Source organism: Gastrolobium bilobum, unplaced genomic scaffold (genome assembly GCF_033153095.1).
Source record: "Gastrolobium bilobum isolate Gb01-03AN ecotype WA unplaced genomic scaffold, APGP_CSIRO_Gbil_v1 utg25931, whole genome shotgun sequence".
NCBI classification, from domain to species: domain Eukaryota; kingdom Viridiplantae; phylum Streptophyta; class Magnoliopsida; order Fabales; family Fabaceae; genus Gastrolobium; species Gastrolobium bilobum.
The window spans coordinates 223,019-241,554 of NW_026896971.1; the positions used below are offsets into that span (position 1 = coordinate 223,019).

Sequence of the window (18,536 nt, forward strand, 5' to 3'; positions counted from 1 at the left end):
GAAATCAAAAAAAGAATTACCTCATTCGAATACCCGAGTCAAAAGTTATGGCCTTATAAAATTTTACGGTTAAACTATTAATTTCTTGTGATACATGTCAACACCAGATGAGTCATGCCTAATTTAGGCGTGAATGCTTTGGGAGTCACGCCTAACTTAGGCGTGAATTGTCACGCCTAATTTGGACGTGAATGAGTGCAATAGATTTGTAGATAGTTTCTAAACTGCAACCTATTCGTAATTAATTATTAAAAGTGTAATATTTTAATTTTTTTTTGCCAAATTTCTAGTTGGATGTTAATGCTTGTTACATGAAATATTCAAACAATTTACTAAAAAAGAGCAATATTTCAAACAGTATTACATATATCTTATCAACTTGGGTTTAATCTCGGGTTTGTATCACCAATTGTACTTATGCTAATGTGAAGGGTGTAGCCTTAGGATCAGTATAGCGAGGGACTTAATCCTAATTAACACCAATTCTAACCCAATAATGCCCTATACATAGAAGAAGAAAAAGAACCAAATGTCAACATATGTAAAATTTCATATAAAATACCCCCCAAAAAAAAGTTCATATAAAATAGAGCATAAGATGTGCCTTGATAAAATGAGCTTCATAGTAAGATTAGTGTTTAAAACATGTTTGAAGTATCTTCTGATTAGAAGAAGCCAACAGAAAAATATAAAAATCTTATTGGCACATTAGTTATGCCCATGAATCTTATGCTTACAAGCATGCATCTAAGATATTCTTGTATCAAATCAAAGCCTTTCTAAGGAAAATAGCATAATAAGATAAGACTTCCACTTTCATTAATTTCCCCTTGAAATTACCTCTTATAACTCTCTTCGCAATTTTATACTTCTGACGTGAACATGTCACTAGTTTGACTACTGAAGAGGAAAAGCATTAGGAACTCAGTTCAACTTATCCAAACTTAATTCCGATCAGAAAAGAGATTCAGTTGTTATTACTGAAAACTTGTTCAACATTAGAAACCCCACTAAACCTTTTTTCCCCCCTTCCCAACTGTTCTGTTTTTACTTCTGCTAATTTGCAACAAGAAGCATAACCAAAGGGAAAAACAAGATTTTTTTTTTTTTTTTTTTTGACCATGTAGTAATAATACATTGTAATAACTGAAGATGAATGATCTGTTTATAATTTTTTTTTTATAAATTACATTAAGTATGACCGGTGATACACTCTTGATTGAAGTATGAGTGTATGACCTATCATACTTAATGTAGTTTATAAAAATTTATAAATAAAGAATTTATAAATATAATATTCCCCCTAACTAACTGAACTCAATCTACATTCTCAAAATGGGATTCCCCGTAACATAGAATACGGTACAAAACATTTGTTTGTACATATAATCTACATCCTCGAACATTTGTTTAAAAGTGTTGACAAATTTATTCTGTATGTAGATGTCTATCTAAGGAATATATGAGACTTGGTTTCCAATAAATTTTTGACAAACCATCTTAACCGATATTTTGATCAATATGTTGATTATAATTTATTGAATTATATTCGTTAATTAAATCTTAATTCTTAATAAATTATTATTATTAATTTAACAGAAATTAATAATTGAGATGTGATGTCAAATTTTTTTGGAGTGCTACTGCCACTTACTCCTACACATAGGTCCCCCCGAAGTCAGAGGTGATTGGACTGAAAATGAAGCAGACACCAATTATGACCAATTGATCACTACGGTTGCTTCGGTGGCTCTTCTATGGGCTAGCTTATTCCAATTTTTCAGATCAAGATTAAAATTGAGGGTTTAATTTATATAATATATGATAAAACTTTGATATGGGAAGGACTTTAAAGATATGGAATGGCCTACTTAATTTTAATATATGACACAATTTTGATGTAGGAAAGATATAAAGATATGTTATGGCCTACTTTCATGACCCTGACTCCTTCCCCACGGGCAGCTCACCCGGGCAAAATAAAATATGAAAGAAAATTCAAAGAATAAAAACTCTAATTTGGCATGAAGTTAATGTTCCATATTTGAAAGGGATGTCTTTTTATTTTAAATGCATTATTTATGTATGATTTGTGTTTGGTTTACTATTTTAGAAACGTGCCTTTATTGGGATATGATTATGTGCTTGCAATGTGCCTACATTATTGATGCTTGAGTATTATAAATTAGAATTTTTTTTAGTAGGCTATAAATTAGAATTTTCAGTCTACTATACTTTGTAACATATTATCTGGTATCATATAAATCAATGCTATAAATGTTTAACATTTACAGGGAAAAAAAAGAAAAAAAAAAAGACCACAAGATGTTGACTCCTTAATTTGAAGCAAATTTACATATGAGTATGCAAAAACAACTCTTGAAAAATAAAAACTAAATACACTTGTATAGTATCCTACTGAATTCATTTGACATGGGTAAGGGCATTATTCAAACAATTTGAAGTATAATTTTACAGGGAATATAGTTTTTAATATTTATATCATGCACGTACAAAAAAGAGGGTTTGATCCACTTATTTTTCCTTTTTTTTTTTTCTTTGTGGATTTCACTCATTTTTATGTGTGTGTACGAGATAAAATTAGAAACTATATTCTTAATTTTATAGTGCTAAATTTTGAATGTTTACAGTGTGTATAATTACAAATTATTCTCCCTTTTTGAGCCTGCCTTGGAAACTTCTTCCTCATACATACATTGCATCATTGTTCAGGCTGAAATTGCTATTTAAATCAGCCCCTTGTATACAATGGATGAAGTCATTTCCATCCACTTGGTTTGATAACTTAAGCTGTGAATTGTAAACCTCAGCGGCTGAACTGTGAATTAAACTATTATGATACTCTTCACCAAAGAGTCCTTCTGATATATGCATTTCAGCTTCTTGGAAAGTTGAATTTTGATCAAATTTTTGATCAAATTCATTCACCAAGACCAAAGAGTCATCTGAGCTCACAGAGCTAACACCATTTACTTGATCCAATGAAAGCCACTCAGCAAAAAACAGTTTTGGTAATGAGCTCTGACAGGCCTCCTTATTGGAAGAGTTATAATTCTGTGATAAAGAGTGATCAGAGTGTGCTGCTGATTTGTCCATGTTTTCTAACAATACATAACTTGGATCTTGAGTTGCAAGTTTCTGGGGAGAGAGTGAATAGTCCATTGTATCTGAGCTTGAGCTAGCATACTGAATTTGTTTAGGAGATTCCATTTCCTTATCTTTGTTCACTTTCTTTTTCAAATATGAATGCCAGTAGTTTTTTATCTCATTGTCAGTCCTTCCTGGCAAATGTTGTGCTATCTGAGACCACCTGGTTAGTATAATATAAGTAGCTCTCATCAGTTTTCAAAAATATATATTACATGTTCACTGTAAATTATATTTTCAATTTTAACCATTAATTTTATGAGCACTGATTTTCTCCTTTTATAGGAGAGAAGCAATACTTCCTACACTCACATTGAATTTTGTGTCAAATATTTTTTTATTTTTTATTTTTTAAAAGGAATGGTGGCTCTACATCTTTGTTTGAGTAGGAGATAACTTATTTTTTCCTACAAAATGAGAAAAGTTTTTCTCTAATTTTATTTATTTGTAATGATTTCAAATTTATTAGATATATAAGTTATTATATATATATAAACATTTTTCCTGTTAAAGGATATATATTTTTTATCTCCCATTAACTCATAAAACATGTATCCACCACCTAGTAAAATAAAAAAAAAATTGAGGCACAAAATTCGATGAACAGAACAGGAGAAAACACTACTCCATCAACCAACCAAAGTGTTTTCTCCTCTATATATATATATATATATATATATATATATATATATGGGGCAGGTTATATTTACAAACTTATTTGTTTACAAACTTTTACAAACTACACTATATTCTCTCAGGAGAACATTGGCCACACCATCTTCTCCCGGAAGAACATAGTATAATTTGAAAAAATTTGTAAAAAATTTTTGTAAACAGATCTGTTCCCTATATATATATATATAAAGGAAAAAATAATATAAACCCTTCGATAACCATGCAATTATTTAGTTTCTTTTTATTACTATGTTTATGTAACAAGATATATTTATATATATATACACACACCAAGGATCTTTTGACCCAAGTGTATGATTAAGATATCTTACATCTCATCTCAACCGTTAATTTTTATACATTTGAGAGTTGTACTTTATTAAGTTATCCATTACATAATTACTAATTTCAAATAAATTATAACCATAAGATAAATAAAAATAAATGGATGAGATAAGACATAAAACTTTTTAATTTTACACTAGAGTCAAAGAATCCTCCTTTATATATATACTTAACTTATACTGGTGTAAAAATAATAAATTTTATAATAAAATTTATTATAATAAATCTTAATTGTTGATCTACTTTCATCTGGATGTGAAATATATAACATAAAGAAAATGTCTCCCCAAAAATAACATTAATTGAAAAATAGTAATGTTGAATTTCTATTCTATGTTTGAGGAACGGAGCTGTGAGTTAGTGAGTTAATGTTATCAAGTTTAAGAAAATAATTCTTTAAGATGAGTTTATACGTATAATCTTTAAATTTTAGTATGTTAAGATTATGATGTATTTTAAATTAAATAAAGAATAAGTATATCCCTTGCTTGTACACTTTAAAAATAAACTAATAATTGAGCCTTGTAAGAAAAATTAGGCATGTCAAATCAAAGCAATTATGAAGAAAAAATACAGAAGTATATTTGAGTGTAAAATATGTAATAAGCTGATTGTTAATTATATGTGATGGAAAAGTCCAAAACAAATAATATTGAGCTAGATTTAATTTAAATTAAAAAACAAGGAATAGTATACCAGATGTATTTTATATGTACATGCACATCTCTCCCTCCTTTTAAAAATGGAGCATGCTATCCATGCCTGTCCTACTAGTTTTTCATTTTAGTAGTATTTAAATAGGACCCAATTGCTTCTATAAAATAAAATCAAATGGGAAATAGCTGGCAAGTCCAATTACATTATTTAACCTAAGACCTCAAAAAAATTAAATTGAAAAAAAGATGGTTTTCTTTTCTTGTACCATTTGCACTAATTAATAGGAAACTAACAACTCCTTGACTTAAAAAGTCTAAAAATTACAAAATTTACTTCTTTCATTTCAAACTTGCTGGTAAAATTGAAATCATAAAAAATAAAGTAAAAGTAATATTGTCCTTGTTGCTTACTTGTTGCCCAACATGTGATGAAGAGTCATGATGGTATCCTCCTCCTGTTTGCTGAACACCCCTCTCTTTAATCCTGGCCTCAGGTAATTGATCCACCTTAGTCTGCAGCTCTTTCCATTCCTTTGCAAGCCTGGAAAATGTGTTCAATTTTAACAGAAGAATTTAATATTGACTCAAAAGCGCATATCTAGTCAGGTATAAGTATAAAAGTTTGCTAATCAGAGGCTTAAAAAATGCTTAGGTTGCTGTCCTTTACAATGAAGATTCTGAACTTTTAACCACATTTATCTCTTTCTAATTTGGAGTTGATTGGAGGAAATTCTTGGAATTGATTCAGCTTAAGAATATCTTAATTGTTAGTTTATTTTTACTAGATACCTCAAATTGATTGGTGCCAAAGTCAGGGAAGCAAGGCCACATTTCAGTTTGATAACTTAATCTGAGGTCAAATAAGTTCAAAGCACATTTTATCAGATGAAAAGAGAAGAGAAACTTCTCCTTAACAAAACCAAGGAAGTCTCTATTGAATAATGATATAGGATTAGCATAATAACCAAGAAGAATGCTCCTTTGCTAGGTATATATCAGGAATAAGAAAGAAAAGAAAAGAAAAAACCTACCTGCCTTAATGGGGACAGAGCTCCAGCAACCATGACCATGCTGAATGATATGGTTTCTGAGCTTATTATCTTCTTCAGGTGACCATAAACCCTTTCTGTATTTTGGTTTTGCTTTTTCTAATGGCTGGCACCCCATTTTGCTTCTTTTCTTTTTTTGACAAAAATTCAGATATTGGTAAGCTTGGATTCCCTAGAGTATGTATGAACTGCAGAGAGACTTAACAGACAAAGACAAAAGGAAGGCACAATATTTGGCATAGAAACAGTGCACAAGCAGACTAATATATATTGCAATAGATAGTTGTCATTGTGCAATATATGTCCATAACTTATCACAGAAAGAGTGGAAATAAAAAAATGAATAAATATATGAACCAAGCATGAGTCTCCCTTTCTGAAAGGGTACCCAACTTGGAAAATGTTGGAATAATTTTACACCAAAGCCATCACTGTTTGTCTTTTTTCTCTGCAACAATATTCATTTGTCAAAATAAGTATACCATAGTTCAAAAACCCCACAAGCTACATGATTTATTTTTCGGTACCCTCTAGCTAGTTTGATTTTTCCTACAAAAAATTGCTCTTTTTAAACATTTTTATTTGCAAATACTTTTAGAAAGATCATATTCATGACCATTTAATAAAGGCCAGACTTTATTATTGCAAGTTATTGTATAACTATATTTAAACCTTCACCTAGTATTTTAATATGTAAGGTTTTTTTTTTCTTACCTAATATCAGAGTCTTATTTTATGTGACGGTCTTTCTTAAAGATATAAGAAGAATCTTCAAACTTCACCTACAACTTAAACTTATATAGCTGATGCAAATTTTTTCCCCTCTAGCCAATCAGACTTTTCTCTGAGTATGAGAAATTAGAGGCTTAATCAAGTCAACATTTGCCGACATATTATCTATATCCACCAATAGCAATTAACAAAGTTCAGGATATTACAAGGGTCTCCAGCTTCACCGTGCAGAAGAGCTTTTTTTGCAAGAACTAATTAACATTAGTAACAAATCTCTAACGTGTGTCTTCCTTTTAAAATTGGAAGGAACAAACACCAAAGAGTGGGGATAAACCTTCAGATTGTTGAACAAGATCCTGCTTAATTTAACAACCTTTAAGCTATTCATTTATGGTGAATGCTATTATAACCAGTTGACCAAAGAGTGTTGAATTCATCCTGATGCACTCCATTATTGATCCAATCCTCAAAGAAGCATTTATTTTAACAAGGAATTATGAAGTTTTAATAATGACTCTAGTAAGGTCAATTTTGCTCCTATAGCAGTTCCAAATTCTTGAATTATATATACCTGATTGGTTGGAGCTGGCACTTATGTCATCACTTACATATGACAAAGGAGAAACACTGGTTTTCTTAACTGCATTAACTTTGTAATAGAATTTTGATGTTTTTCTAAAGAATAGGGGAATATGATGACTTCTCTATACTATATTTTTTTTTTTTTGTCCTTTTCTTTTTGCCATCTTCCATAGCTAGATGTTTATATCTTGTCTTTTTGTTAATCATATTCCTTACGTAATTTGGTCTTTCTTTTTTCACTTGTCATGTCTTCCCTAAACTGAATCTAACTAAGGATGTTTAATCCAATTCTACTAGTGGACAAGAGTAAAAAAGTAATTGTTAACATACAAGGCGAATGCATCAACAAAAAAACACGATTCCTAGCCTTATTTGTTGAATTATTTTGAATTTGAATCATGAAGCGAATATTTTAAGGGAAAAGTGTGTATCATTTTAAAAGATGTAAAATTGTGTCTTTCTAAGTAAGAAAAAAAGATGGATAAAGGAGGAGAGAGTGGACAAACAAATATAAAGGTGTGGGTCCCACCTCTTTGTGAGAGTAAAATGACATAAATTGTGTCATTTAAAAGGACAAACAGTTATCTCATATTTTAATTGGAACGTGAATAATAATAGAACGAACAGTTTTACAGATTTGTCTCTTTTCTTGTATTTAACTATGAATTTAGTGTGTCTCCTTTTATAATGTTGTGTCTTTTTAATAATTATAACTATGAGCTTTATTAATATCATGCAATATGAGAGAACTCTCTTATGTAATAGAGATAATCATGTGTGGGACCCACCCACTATAGAAAAAAAAAGAATAAAAAAAGAATACGAAAATCGATGTATGTACAGGAGAGAAAAATTCTCTTCTACAACATAAGAGTATATTTTTCCTATAACTATATATCACGGGTATTATATAATTATAAGGAAGAGATTACAATTACTACCTTTTTTCCTTACTACTTATTACTACCAAATCTTAACCGTTGATTTCCGTCAATCTAACGGTTATAATTTATTAGAATTAATAATTAATTAATAAATGTGACCCAATAAATCATAACCGCTAGATTGACAGAAATCAACGGTTAAGATTTGGTAGTAACAAGTAGTAAAAAAAAAAGGTAGTAAGTATAACCTTTTTCTAATTATAATATTCAAGTTGTACTTTTTACTTTTCACATCAGCAGACAACTTTTAAAGAAAGAGAAAAAAATAACTTTAATATTATAACTATATACTATAGGTAATATATGGTTATAACTCTTAAACGACACAACCTTGTGTCCAAAAAAAAAATTCTTTAACTATTTTTAGGCTAAGCATGTAACAAATTTGAGATGATAATGTTTTGTAATACGAGAAATGTACTTATCTTTTTGTGGGAGAAGAGATTTTTACAGCAATCAATTAACACTCTTATCTATAAGATATATTGTAATTTTAAAAGTTATTTTTTTCCTCTCTTTAGAAGGTTATCGGTTGACGTGGCACAGTGACAGAGCTATTTGTATGTCAGTTGGTGCCAAGATATCAACTAATTTTTAAAGATTGTAAAAATTTTCTTAAAAATTTGGGTAATAAATTCAATCTAATAAACTCTTCATGCAAAAATATACTATGCATTATGAAATCATAGGCTAATCAAACCAAACTTTGACACCTGACAACATAATAAAAAATAAGAAAAAGCTCATCAATATTTATGTAATTTATTTCAGAATTATTTATGTCATTGTGATTGTTTTTTTATCACATTAATATATGCACATGTGGTTTACAAAAGGATAGTCTTTTATCATATATGTTTCTGTGATTTTTTTACATTTTACAAATTATAAAGACATATGTGATAAATAAAAAATCACATGAGCATAGATGATTCTGAAGCAAACTACAGAGTTATAGGTAATTCTGAAGCAAACCATGTAAACATTGATAAAATTTTCCCTAAAAAATACTATTTACGTAATATTTGAATAAAATATTTAAAAAATGTGACACTTTAATTACGGTTCGATTAGGTTGCGTGTTTCTTCTTACAGAGTTAAACCCCTTTCATATACATGTGAAATGGCTTATATAATTGGTGATGCAAACCATGATGAGTGCGATAAGTCACGATATGACGTGTGACTGCTGTGCTTGATGTTGGAATTATCATTTTAACTTTTCAAGGGATGGGGCGTTTTGCGTTTAATGCTAAGTAAGTCTTGCATTATTACTTTATCTTATATTAATTAACGAAGCAATGAAATGAGTGGGGCTAAAGACAGATGCGTAACAATAACATAAAGAATAAAGGAAATCAGTAAATTGATAATTTGTTTAAGGGAAATAATTTTTTTATGTTGTAGGAAAATGCTTATCTTATGTTGTAGAAACAAGATTGCAAGTGGGACCCATAGGTAAGAGGAGAGAAAAAAAAAAGAAATGGGACCCACCTAGTTTTTGTGTGTGTAGGAAATGTAGTTATCTTATGTAAAAGTAGATAAATATAACCCTTTGTTTAATAATTGTGACTCTGCTAAATGTGGGATTTGATTTTTTATTTTATTATTTTTTTGATAATTGAGTATTTGATGTTTTCCGTACAAGTTTCAAAGTTGTATGTGAAGTTTTCTGTGGCGGCACGTTTTTTTCAATAAAAATTAGATAAAAAAAGTGTAAATACCTTTTTTTTGTCCCTGACAATATCCACAAAGTCCTTATTGGTTCTTAGCAATTAAAAAGAGACATAGTGGTCCCTTAAATTACAAAAAACGGTCACGTTAGTCCTTCTGTTAAATCTCATCCAACGACCCAACTAACGGTTCACACTTGGCACGTTAGTTTGCTGACGCGGATTTGAGTGGTCCACCGAGGATGTTGAGACGACAACGTTTTGATAATCAGTTGCATCTCCATGGTTGTGTGGACACCTGACCTAGCATCAGTTGCATCTCCAACGCCCTTATTGGTCCCTGACAAAAATCACGGGACATTTTTTGGTCCCTAACTAAAGAAAAACAGGGACATGAAATCAGAAGATTTCTATGCAATCAAATTTGTTAAACCAGAAGACATGGATGTACAACAATATGAAGTTCAGCTTTCTAAATCATGAAATTATTGTATGACACTTCCACCAACCACAACTACATATGTTAAAAGCAATCAGAAAAGGTAAAGTTAAACATTCATCAACCCTATGAAACATCATTGTTGGAACATCCACGACTTGGTTGTTTTCGTTTTAATTGTTTCACTCTTTTGAGTGATTCATCATCGTTTAACTGTTATACTGTGATGTGGCTTTGTTTTGAAGTTTTGGGTGACACTTCAACTTAAAGCACTCTCTTTTTTTTTTTCTGGAGTTTGGAGTGCCGATTTTTTGGTTCTGTTTTGAATTTCTTGCTACATAAGTATTTTTATAATTTTAGTTTTTGGGGTAAATTTTGACTTGGTCCTTTGTGAAATTTAGAATATATTTTTTTATTTTTTACTTGCTTTGGGTACTTAAAGTTGAAGTTTGATTTTGGGGTGGCAGCTCTTTGTGTTGTCCCAAGAACGCGTTTTGAAGATAATAGACATTGGTAATCTAGTTCTCAATTTTGCTTTGGTTAATTTAATTTATAAACCTCTTTCACTTTTTCTTGGGTCTTTCCTCTTGTTTATTTATTGTATGCCAATTATGAAACTATTGAAGTAAAGACAATTTTGGTAAAAGGTTCACCCGTTGGATAAATGCAATGGTATGAACTGCTTGATATTCGTGAGGACTGGGGAGGAGGGGTTTTGCTTTGTCCTTCTAGTCTTGAGGATCTTTTTATGATTGATTAATATTAGAGGTTAGTGGTAATAATAAATGCAAAACCTTGTTACTATGCTCTATGCTTTCTGGATCAGGGTGTATGTAAGTTTAAGAGGATGCTAGTATTTTTAAAAATTAAATTTCAAATTTACATCTTACCAATTTTTTTTTTCAAATTTACATTTAATTTGGGGTGAAAATGAAAGTGTTCACTTGGCTTAACTCTTCAAAGGTTCTTTTTACTATGAATTGACTGAGAGATTGAGGATTTCATAGTATTATTTTTTTGTTCTTGGCTTTCTGTAAGTTTCATTTTTATATCCTCCTTTATCTATCCTACTCATAGAATAACTTTTAAATTTTTTTGTTGAAGAAAGAAAGGGATAGTTTTGCAAAATTATAACTAGCTTTGTTATTTAGTATCTGCACTGCTGTAGACTCTCATCATTGACAAGTAATGTGTTTGTTGGTAAAAATATGGCAGTAAAAGTGAATAGAGAAAATATGCATTTTAGTTAGTTCTATTTCTCTGAAGTCTAAAGTAGAGCAACAATGTTGTATGCATTGTTTAAGCTCTTATCATTTAAGCTAGGGACATACTTCTATGTTTGGTATACAACAAAGTTTTAGCTTATATGTTGTTTGAATTATTGCACTTTCGTTTGAAACAATAAGTGTCATACAATGATTTCATGATTTCAAAATCTGAACTTCAGATTGTTGTACATCCATGTCTTCAGGTTTAACAGATTTGATTGCATAGAAATTCTCTGATTTCATGTCCCTGTTTTTTCTTTATTTAGGGACCAAAAAAGGCCCTGTAGTTTTTGTCAGAGACCAATAAGGGCGTTGGAGATGCAACTGATGCTAGGTCAGGTGTCCACACGACCATGGAGATGCAAGTGATTATCAAAACGTCGTCGTCTCAACATCCACGGTGGACCACTCAAATCCGCGTCAGCAAACTAACGTGTCAAGTGTGCATCGTTAGTTGGGCCGTTGGATGAGATTTAACACAAAGACTAATGTGACCTATTTTTTGGAATTTAAGGGACCACTATGTCCCTTTTTTATTGCTAGGGATCAATAAGGGCTTCGTGGATATTGTTAGAGACTAAAAAGAATATTTATTTTTTAAAAAAAATAAACACATCGTGGTTATATGATGACGCTCCATGTTGAAAAGGAAGGAAAAATATTTATGTTATAAAAAATTTTGTTATCGTATTCGCACAAGAATGAGTGGATTTCTTTTTGAAAAGAGGAGAAAATAGAATTCTTATATTTATGTGACTTTGGCATAAATTTCTCTCTCGAAATGTTCAACTGTAAAAGAAAGACATCACATACCATCAACTTCTATAGTTTTATCCTTCTACCATTATATATTATAATACTAGATGCGAGTATATTTCATTTTAAGTAAAATTTAAAAAATATAATTAAAAAATACTATAAGATTATAAGTCATATACAGAACTAATAATTAATTGAGAAATACTTTTAAATATATATTTATTAAATAAAATATTTAAAATTATAAAAAAGTTATGCGTAATTAATTTAAAATTTTACAGAAGAAGACTTAAGAATGATATATGTCAAATTTTGAAAAAGAGTAGTCTAGGAGAACAAACCACTTTTCTAAAAAAAGATATTCTAATTTAATATGTAAATATAGATTGCTTAGTCATTAATTTCCATAAAATACTTAATTTTATTTGAAATTTTACTATTTTCTTACTAGCTACTGTAACTATTAGGTCACGGCTTCAATTCTCACTTAAATTTTCAAAGCCCATTTGTTGGAAAAAGTGCCAGAAAAGTCATGGAGGATAAAACGAGACTTTGATAACTCATGAAGTTAGCTATTAGGTATAGAGCACAATAATGCATTCATTTAAGCGATTTATTCTTTTTATTTTGCATAAGATAAGAGCACACTCACAAAAAAAAAGAAAGAAGAAGAGAGAATAGAAAAAAGAAAAAAAATTTAAAATAAATCTCACATAAAATTTATCTGTGTAAGATGATTGTTTTATCTCATGTAACATAAGAAAAACCATCCCCTTTATTTAAACCCTAAACTAGAAGTGTATTAAATGAATGTAAACTTTTATCTACAACAGTAGTTTTGGTTCAGTGAACAGAGTCTCTGATTTTGTGGGGTGTGGAAGTTTGGCTTTCGTGTTGAGGTTGTTCTGTGTTGAGGTTGTTCTGTATGTGAATTGAATGCTGGAGGTTTGGGGAAAATGGAGACGGTGGGTGCAGACAGCGTGGTTGAATTGTCAAATGAAATGATTCATATTATATAACAAATTGCTTTCAAAAACGAATCTTCAAAGTTCCGTAAGAATTCGGAATAATCTTTCTTAAAACTCTCATATTAGAGCATCTTTGTGAACCAACACTCCATATCTTTGCCTTCGTTTTAGAGAAATAAAGTTCCTTAGTTTGGTGTATATATGTTGGACTTTGAATTCATAGATGTAGATGTTTTTTTCATATGTTTATGTCCACCCAATCATAACAAAAGACTTCAGGTAATAAATTAGCACATTTATGCCTAACTGGATTAAAAAAATTATACAAGTAAGAAGGAAGATAATATTTTATTCTTATTTTTTAAAGTTGGAATCTCAGGTATGTCTACAAGTTGGTACAATTAAATATTTTTAAATGTTTAAGTCCACAAAATCATAAGAAAAGACATAGGAAATCAATTAGTAAGTACATTTAGGCCTAACTGAATGAAGAAGATTATACAAGCTAAGAAGGAAGATCGTAAATAAATTATACTCGTGTGACATATGTCATTAAAAAAGTGAATAGTATAAATAAAATTAAGAAGTTTTTTTTGTTCTACGTTTAAAAACTAATATTCTGAGTCTATCATTACTGAAATTTTCCTAGATGTTAGTAGTGTCCCTTAAATATATGCCAAAGCAATAGGGACATTTGTGCCATTCAATCAGAAACAAATCTCCAACAGGTTGATCGAGGAACACAGGAATCTGAGACAGACAAGACAAATAGATAGGGTTACTCAGTAAGTTCCAAAAAGCGTGCCAAGGTTGTTTATATTATATTATTACAAAATTGAGATGATTGAATCATTACATTATTAGTTGATCTGATCAACAAGTAATCGTCATAATTATTGAGAATTGAACAATGCGATTTTCATTACATAAAATAAGGAAATTTTTAGTCTTGGGTTTACTCTCATACAACACTTACTTGCATTAAAATTTTAGTTAAAATATTATATATTTATATATAATGAAATTAATATTTCTTATATTGAGAGATAAAATTATTTTCTATACATATATAATAAAAGTATATAGGGCCTATGGGGATCCATGTAAAGAGAAGATAAAAAAAAAACATGAATCTCATACACTTTTATATGTGTGTAGAAGATAGAATTATCTCTTACAACATGAGAAATATTATTCTCATATATAATTCATTAAACAATGGGATAAAAAGGTGTCACCAATGATCAAACTTATAAGACATGTGGTTTATTAGTTTATTAGATGCGTCCTTTCAATGTTCACACTAAATTGTCCGACAAAATTTGAGGCAAATTAAACGTACCAATAAAGAAACGGGGGCATTTTCACGTGGATACTTTTAAAGATTCAATAAAGATTGGATTAATGGATAAGACAGAATTGCATCAATGCAATGGTCTTATTGCATTATTGATTTTGTTTAATGGAAGAATATTTCATCTTACTCAATGGATACCGGTTGTAGTAGTTAAAAGTGATTGTTTATAATGATAGGGTTAGAAAATTTTGTTATTTTGAGACATATAGTCAAATTTAAAGAACTCTTCAAGTTTTCTTTGTATATGAGGAATAATAAGAACGACAAAGCAAACGTATGTTACACTACCTCTCGTTTAATCTATCACGGATTGTTCGAACCCCAAGGTTAAAAGATCAATCCTTAAAAAAGTATTTTTAACCCTGAGGAGTGACACAGTTACAGATAATATCCAATAAGCGAACTGTTAGAATTGAAAGATCTCTGGTTCGATTATGAAAAAAGATATATTGAAATGTACATAATAGAAAATAGATTAAAAATTTAATATCATCATAAACGACATTATTGTTACATCTGCTTTTATGTAGCACTGGGGACAGTCTACGCGATCACGTAATAGATATACCAATCATGGTTAATCAGTAAACATTAATCAATGTGACTTTTGTCAACTTCTTTTAAGAGATATGTTTGTTAAATTTTATGTAGTCCCACTTCCGGCCATAGTTGCTACAATGGCTTAAGTATTTATGCAGTAGCGTAAAGAAAAATACAATGAACTTAATTGCAGTCAAATATGCAAAGACGTGATGAATATATATTCACACCAAATATATCCTAAGAGGGAGCATTTGTTTTATGAAATATATTTTAGCAGCTAATGAGGCAACTCCAACTAGTTAGTGGCGGAACTGTACTTTTTAAAAAATCAGAACTTGAGCGGCTGTCTAAGAATATTTTTTTTAAACCACCAAATTAATACATACATCAATTAGTAAGGATTGTTCTAACTTAATCAATGATCTCAAATTCGAGTTTCTGGTAATGTAATTATATCAAAAATTGGTAGGAAAGCTTTACTTTTATGTGATCCTATCCGACTCGAATCAGATTAGTCGAGTAATCAATAAACCACAAATAATATTTAAAAAAAAAATTTAAAAAAAAAATGTAATGTGTTTGAAATCTTGATAGGAGAGAGAAAATGTGTTTGCAATCTTGATAGAGAGAGAGGATGTAATCTTAGTATTTTTACTAACAGGTTCATACTTTAGGACTAATCTGGTCCAGAGGTTGAGAGCAATTAAGGATTTTTTCTTCCAAAAAATGTTATTCTCGGGTCTCGAACTTACATTCTTCACCATATACTTATTTAAAATTCTCTTTGAACTATTACCACTCAGCCCAACACCTTGTTGGTTAGAGAATGTAATCTTAATTTTTGTTAAAATCCTTCTTATTTAAATAATATTTTGATTCTTATAATTTATATTTATTTATGTTTTTATAATGGGTTTTATGAGTATAATGTTGTAGGATATAAGAAAATTTTCCTACCCTCACAATAAAGAAGAGAGAGAAAGTGGAATGATGTAAGAGAAAAAAAAACATGTGGACCCCACCTCTTAATTGTGTGTGTAGGAAAGTTTTTGGGTTATGTAACATGATACTAATAAAACCCTTTTATTATTATAATTATATGCTTTTATTTATTTAGCTTACAGTTCGTTAAAAGTTAACACAAAACAATGACCAATATCAATAAAAAAAATCAAAACTTAAAAGAATAAATAATACAAAGACATACATAGAAAGACAAATAATAAAAATTAAAACAAAAATTATAAGGAAACAAAAAATTATTGGAGAGATTTATGAGGTTTTATTTTCTCATGTTATTGGAGATAATTATCTCTTACTATAGACACATGATATGAAGGGACCCACCACCTATTAGAAAAAGAAAAAAGTGGTGGCACATTTTATCTTATTTTTGAAGAAAAGGGAAACAAAACAAAAACAACAAAAAAGGGACTCTAGCTAAAGGTCAAGTGAGGGTAACCTATCCCCCCAACATCATTACAAAGAAAGGTCTTTGTTCCCAAAGGAAGAGATTCGTAGATATGGATCAGATGATCAAGAGCAAGTTGGTTGACCACTAGCCAGTCGGCAACCCTGTTGCCTTCACGAAGGATATGGGAGAAATCAACCCCTCAATTTCGATTAAGAAGGTCTCTAATTCTAGAAGCTATAGATTGGCAGGGATGGTGATCCACTCTGTTCGAAGAGATGATATGCAAAACATCTATGGAGTCTTCTTCAAGGATGATCCGACGAAAGCCTCTCTCCCACGCTAGGTTGAGGCCTTCAAAGGCACCCAAAAACTCAACTAAGGGGGGATAACCATAACCCATTTCTTTTGGAATCCGCAAATCCAATCACTGGAAGAATTACGCAGGATCTCACCACATCTTATATTGCTACGGCGAGCAGAGTAAAATCCATCAATATTGATCTTAATCCACCTATGGGGGGAGGGTTCCAGGAAATCAGATCTTCAGATCTGTGAATTAGGGGAATGCCATCCACTTCAAAGGTATTCTCAGCTGCAATGATGGTTGTGACTTGGTTACAAATACTTCTAGCCACCCCCAGGGTCTATTGTCTTACCATTGAAAACCAACTCATTTCTATTCTTCCAGATTATCCAACAAGCCACTCCAAAGGTAGTTCCCCAATCTTCCTAGGGCTTTTGCTTCTTTTTTTAGTAGATATTGGTAGAAAGCAAATTCTCGAAATTCATGGTGAAAAAGTGGGATTGGGATTGGGCATGAATGAGGTTGCACCAAAGCTCTTTGACCCAGTTACAATTGCGAAAGACATGGACTTTTTCCTCCAACGGGTGATGGCATCTCGTGCAAGAGGAGTGAAGGGCGAAATGTCTTCTAACTCTTTCATCATTGGTTATGAGCTTGTTGCCGAAGAGGATCCAAAGGAACATCCTGATCTTATTTGGGCCCTTCCATTTCCAAGGTAAGGAAGATGAGGAGGCAGCATGATCCAAGAGGGGGTTGATGAGGTTGTAGGCAAATTTGACAGAAAAAATACCATTAGAGGAGGGCCACCATATTACCTTGTCATGGCTAACACTCTGGCCCAAAGACTGACAGAAGATCTTCAACACATGGTTTATGATGTGAGCCTGGTCCATAGAGGCTTCTGAAAAGAAAACAATGTTGTCAGCAAAGAAAATATGGGAAATTGGGGGACCATCTTTCTTTAGCTTTATCAGTTTCCACACTTTGGCTTGGATAGCCAGTTCAATTTAATGGGCCAACCGTTCGATACACAACTCAAAGAGGTAAGGGGAGATGGGGTCTCCCTATCTGATTCCTCTTGAAGGGTGAAAATAGAGGGTAGGCTTATAGATGTTGTTAAGATGCAACTGTCAATCAAGTCAATGAAGCCATTTGCCAAGCCTTAGTCAACTAGGGTGTTATTGATGAACTTCCAAATAAGAAAGTCATAAGCCTTTTCTAGATCAATCTTCACCGCCATCCAACCTTTCTCCTCTTTCTTGTTCTTCATTGAGTGGATAATTTCTTGAGTCACCGCTATATTGTCGGTGTTGTTCCTGCCTTAGATAAAGCTTCCTTGGTTGGTAGCTACAAGCTTGTGCATATGCGTCTTCAGCCTGCTGCTAATAAGCTTGGTAATTATCTTGTAAGAGACATTACATAGGTTGATGGGTCTGAATTGTTTCATGTTCTCAGGGCTATCGAATTTTGGGATTAAATAGATCAAGGTTTTGTTCAAGTCTGCCACCTTGCTCGGAGTGGAGAAAATCTCCTTAACCATGTTGTAAATGGAGTTACCAATAGTACTCCATTATGTATGAAGAAAAGCAGCATTAATACTATCTGGGCCAGGGTCCTTAAATTTTCCTATGCCAAAGACAGTAACTTTAATCTCTTCATT

The 18,536-nt window shown here is 31.1% G+C and overlaps 1 protein-coding gene across 1 annotated transcript; it reads right to left on the reverse strand.

The window, feature by feature from the left end:
- Positions 1-2,706: 2,706 nt before the first annotated feature.
- LOC133303120 (transcription factor LAF1-like) lies at positions 2,707-6,011 on the reverse strand. The gene is made up of 4 exons (XM_061502993.1): positions 5,876-6,011; positions 5,256-5,385; positions 3,133-3,331; positions 2,707-3,075 (listed from the first exon to the last, which is right to left on the reverse strand). Exons 1-4 carry the CDS (start codon positions 6,009-6,011, stop codon positions 2,707-2,709), a joined length of 834 nt encoding a protein of 277 aa, XP_061358977.1.
- Positions 6,012-18,536: the final 12,525 nt, after the last annotated feature.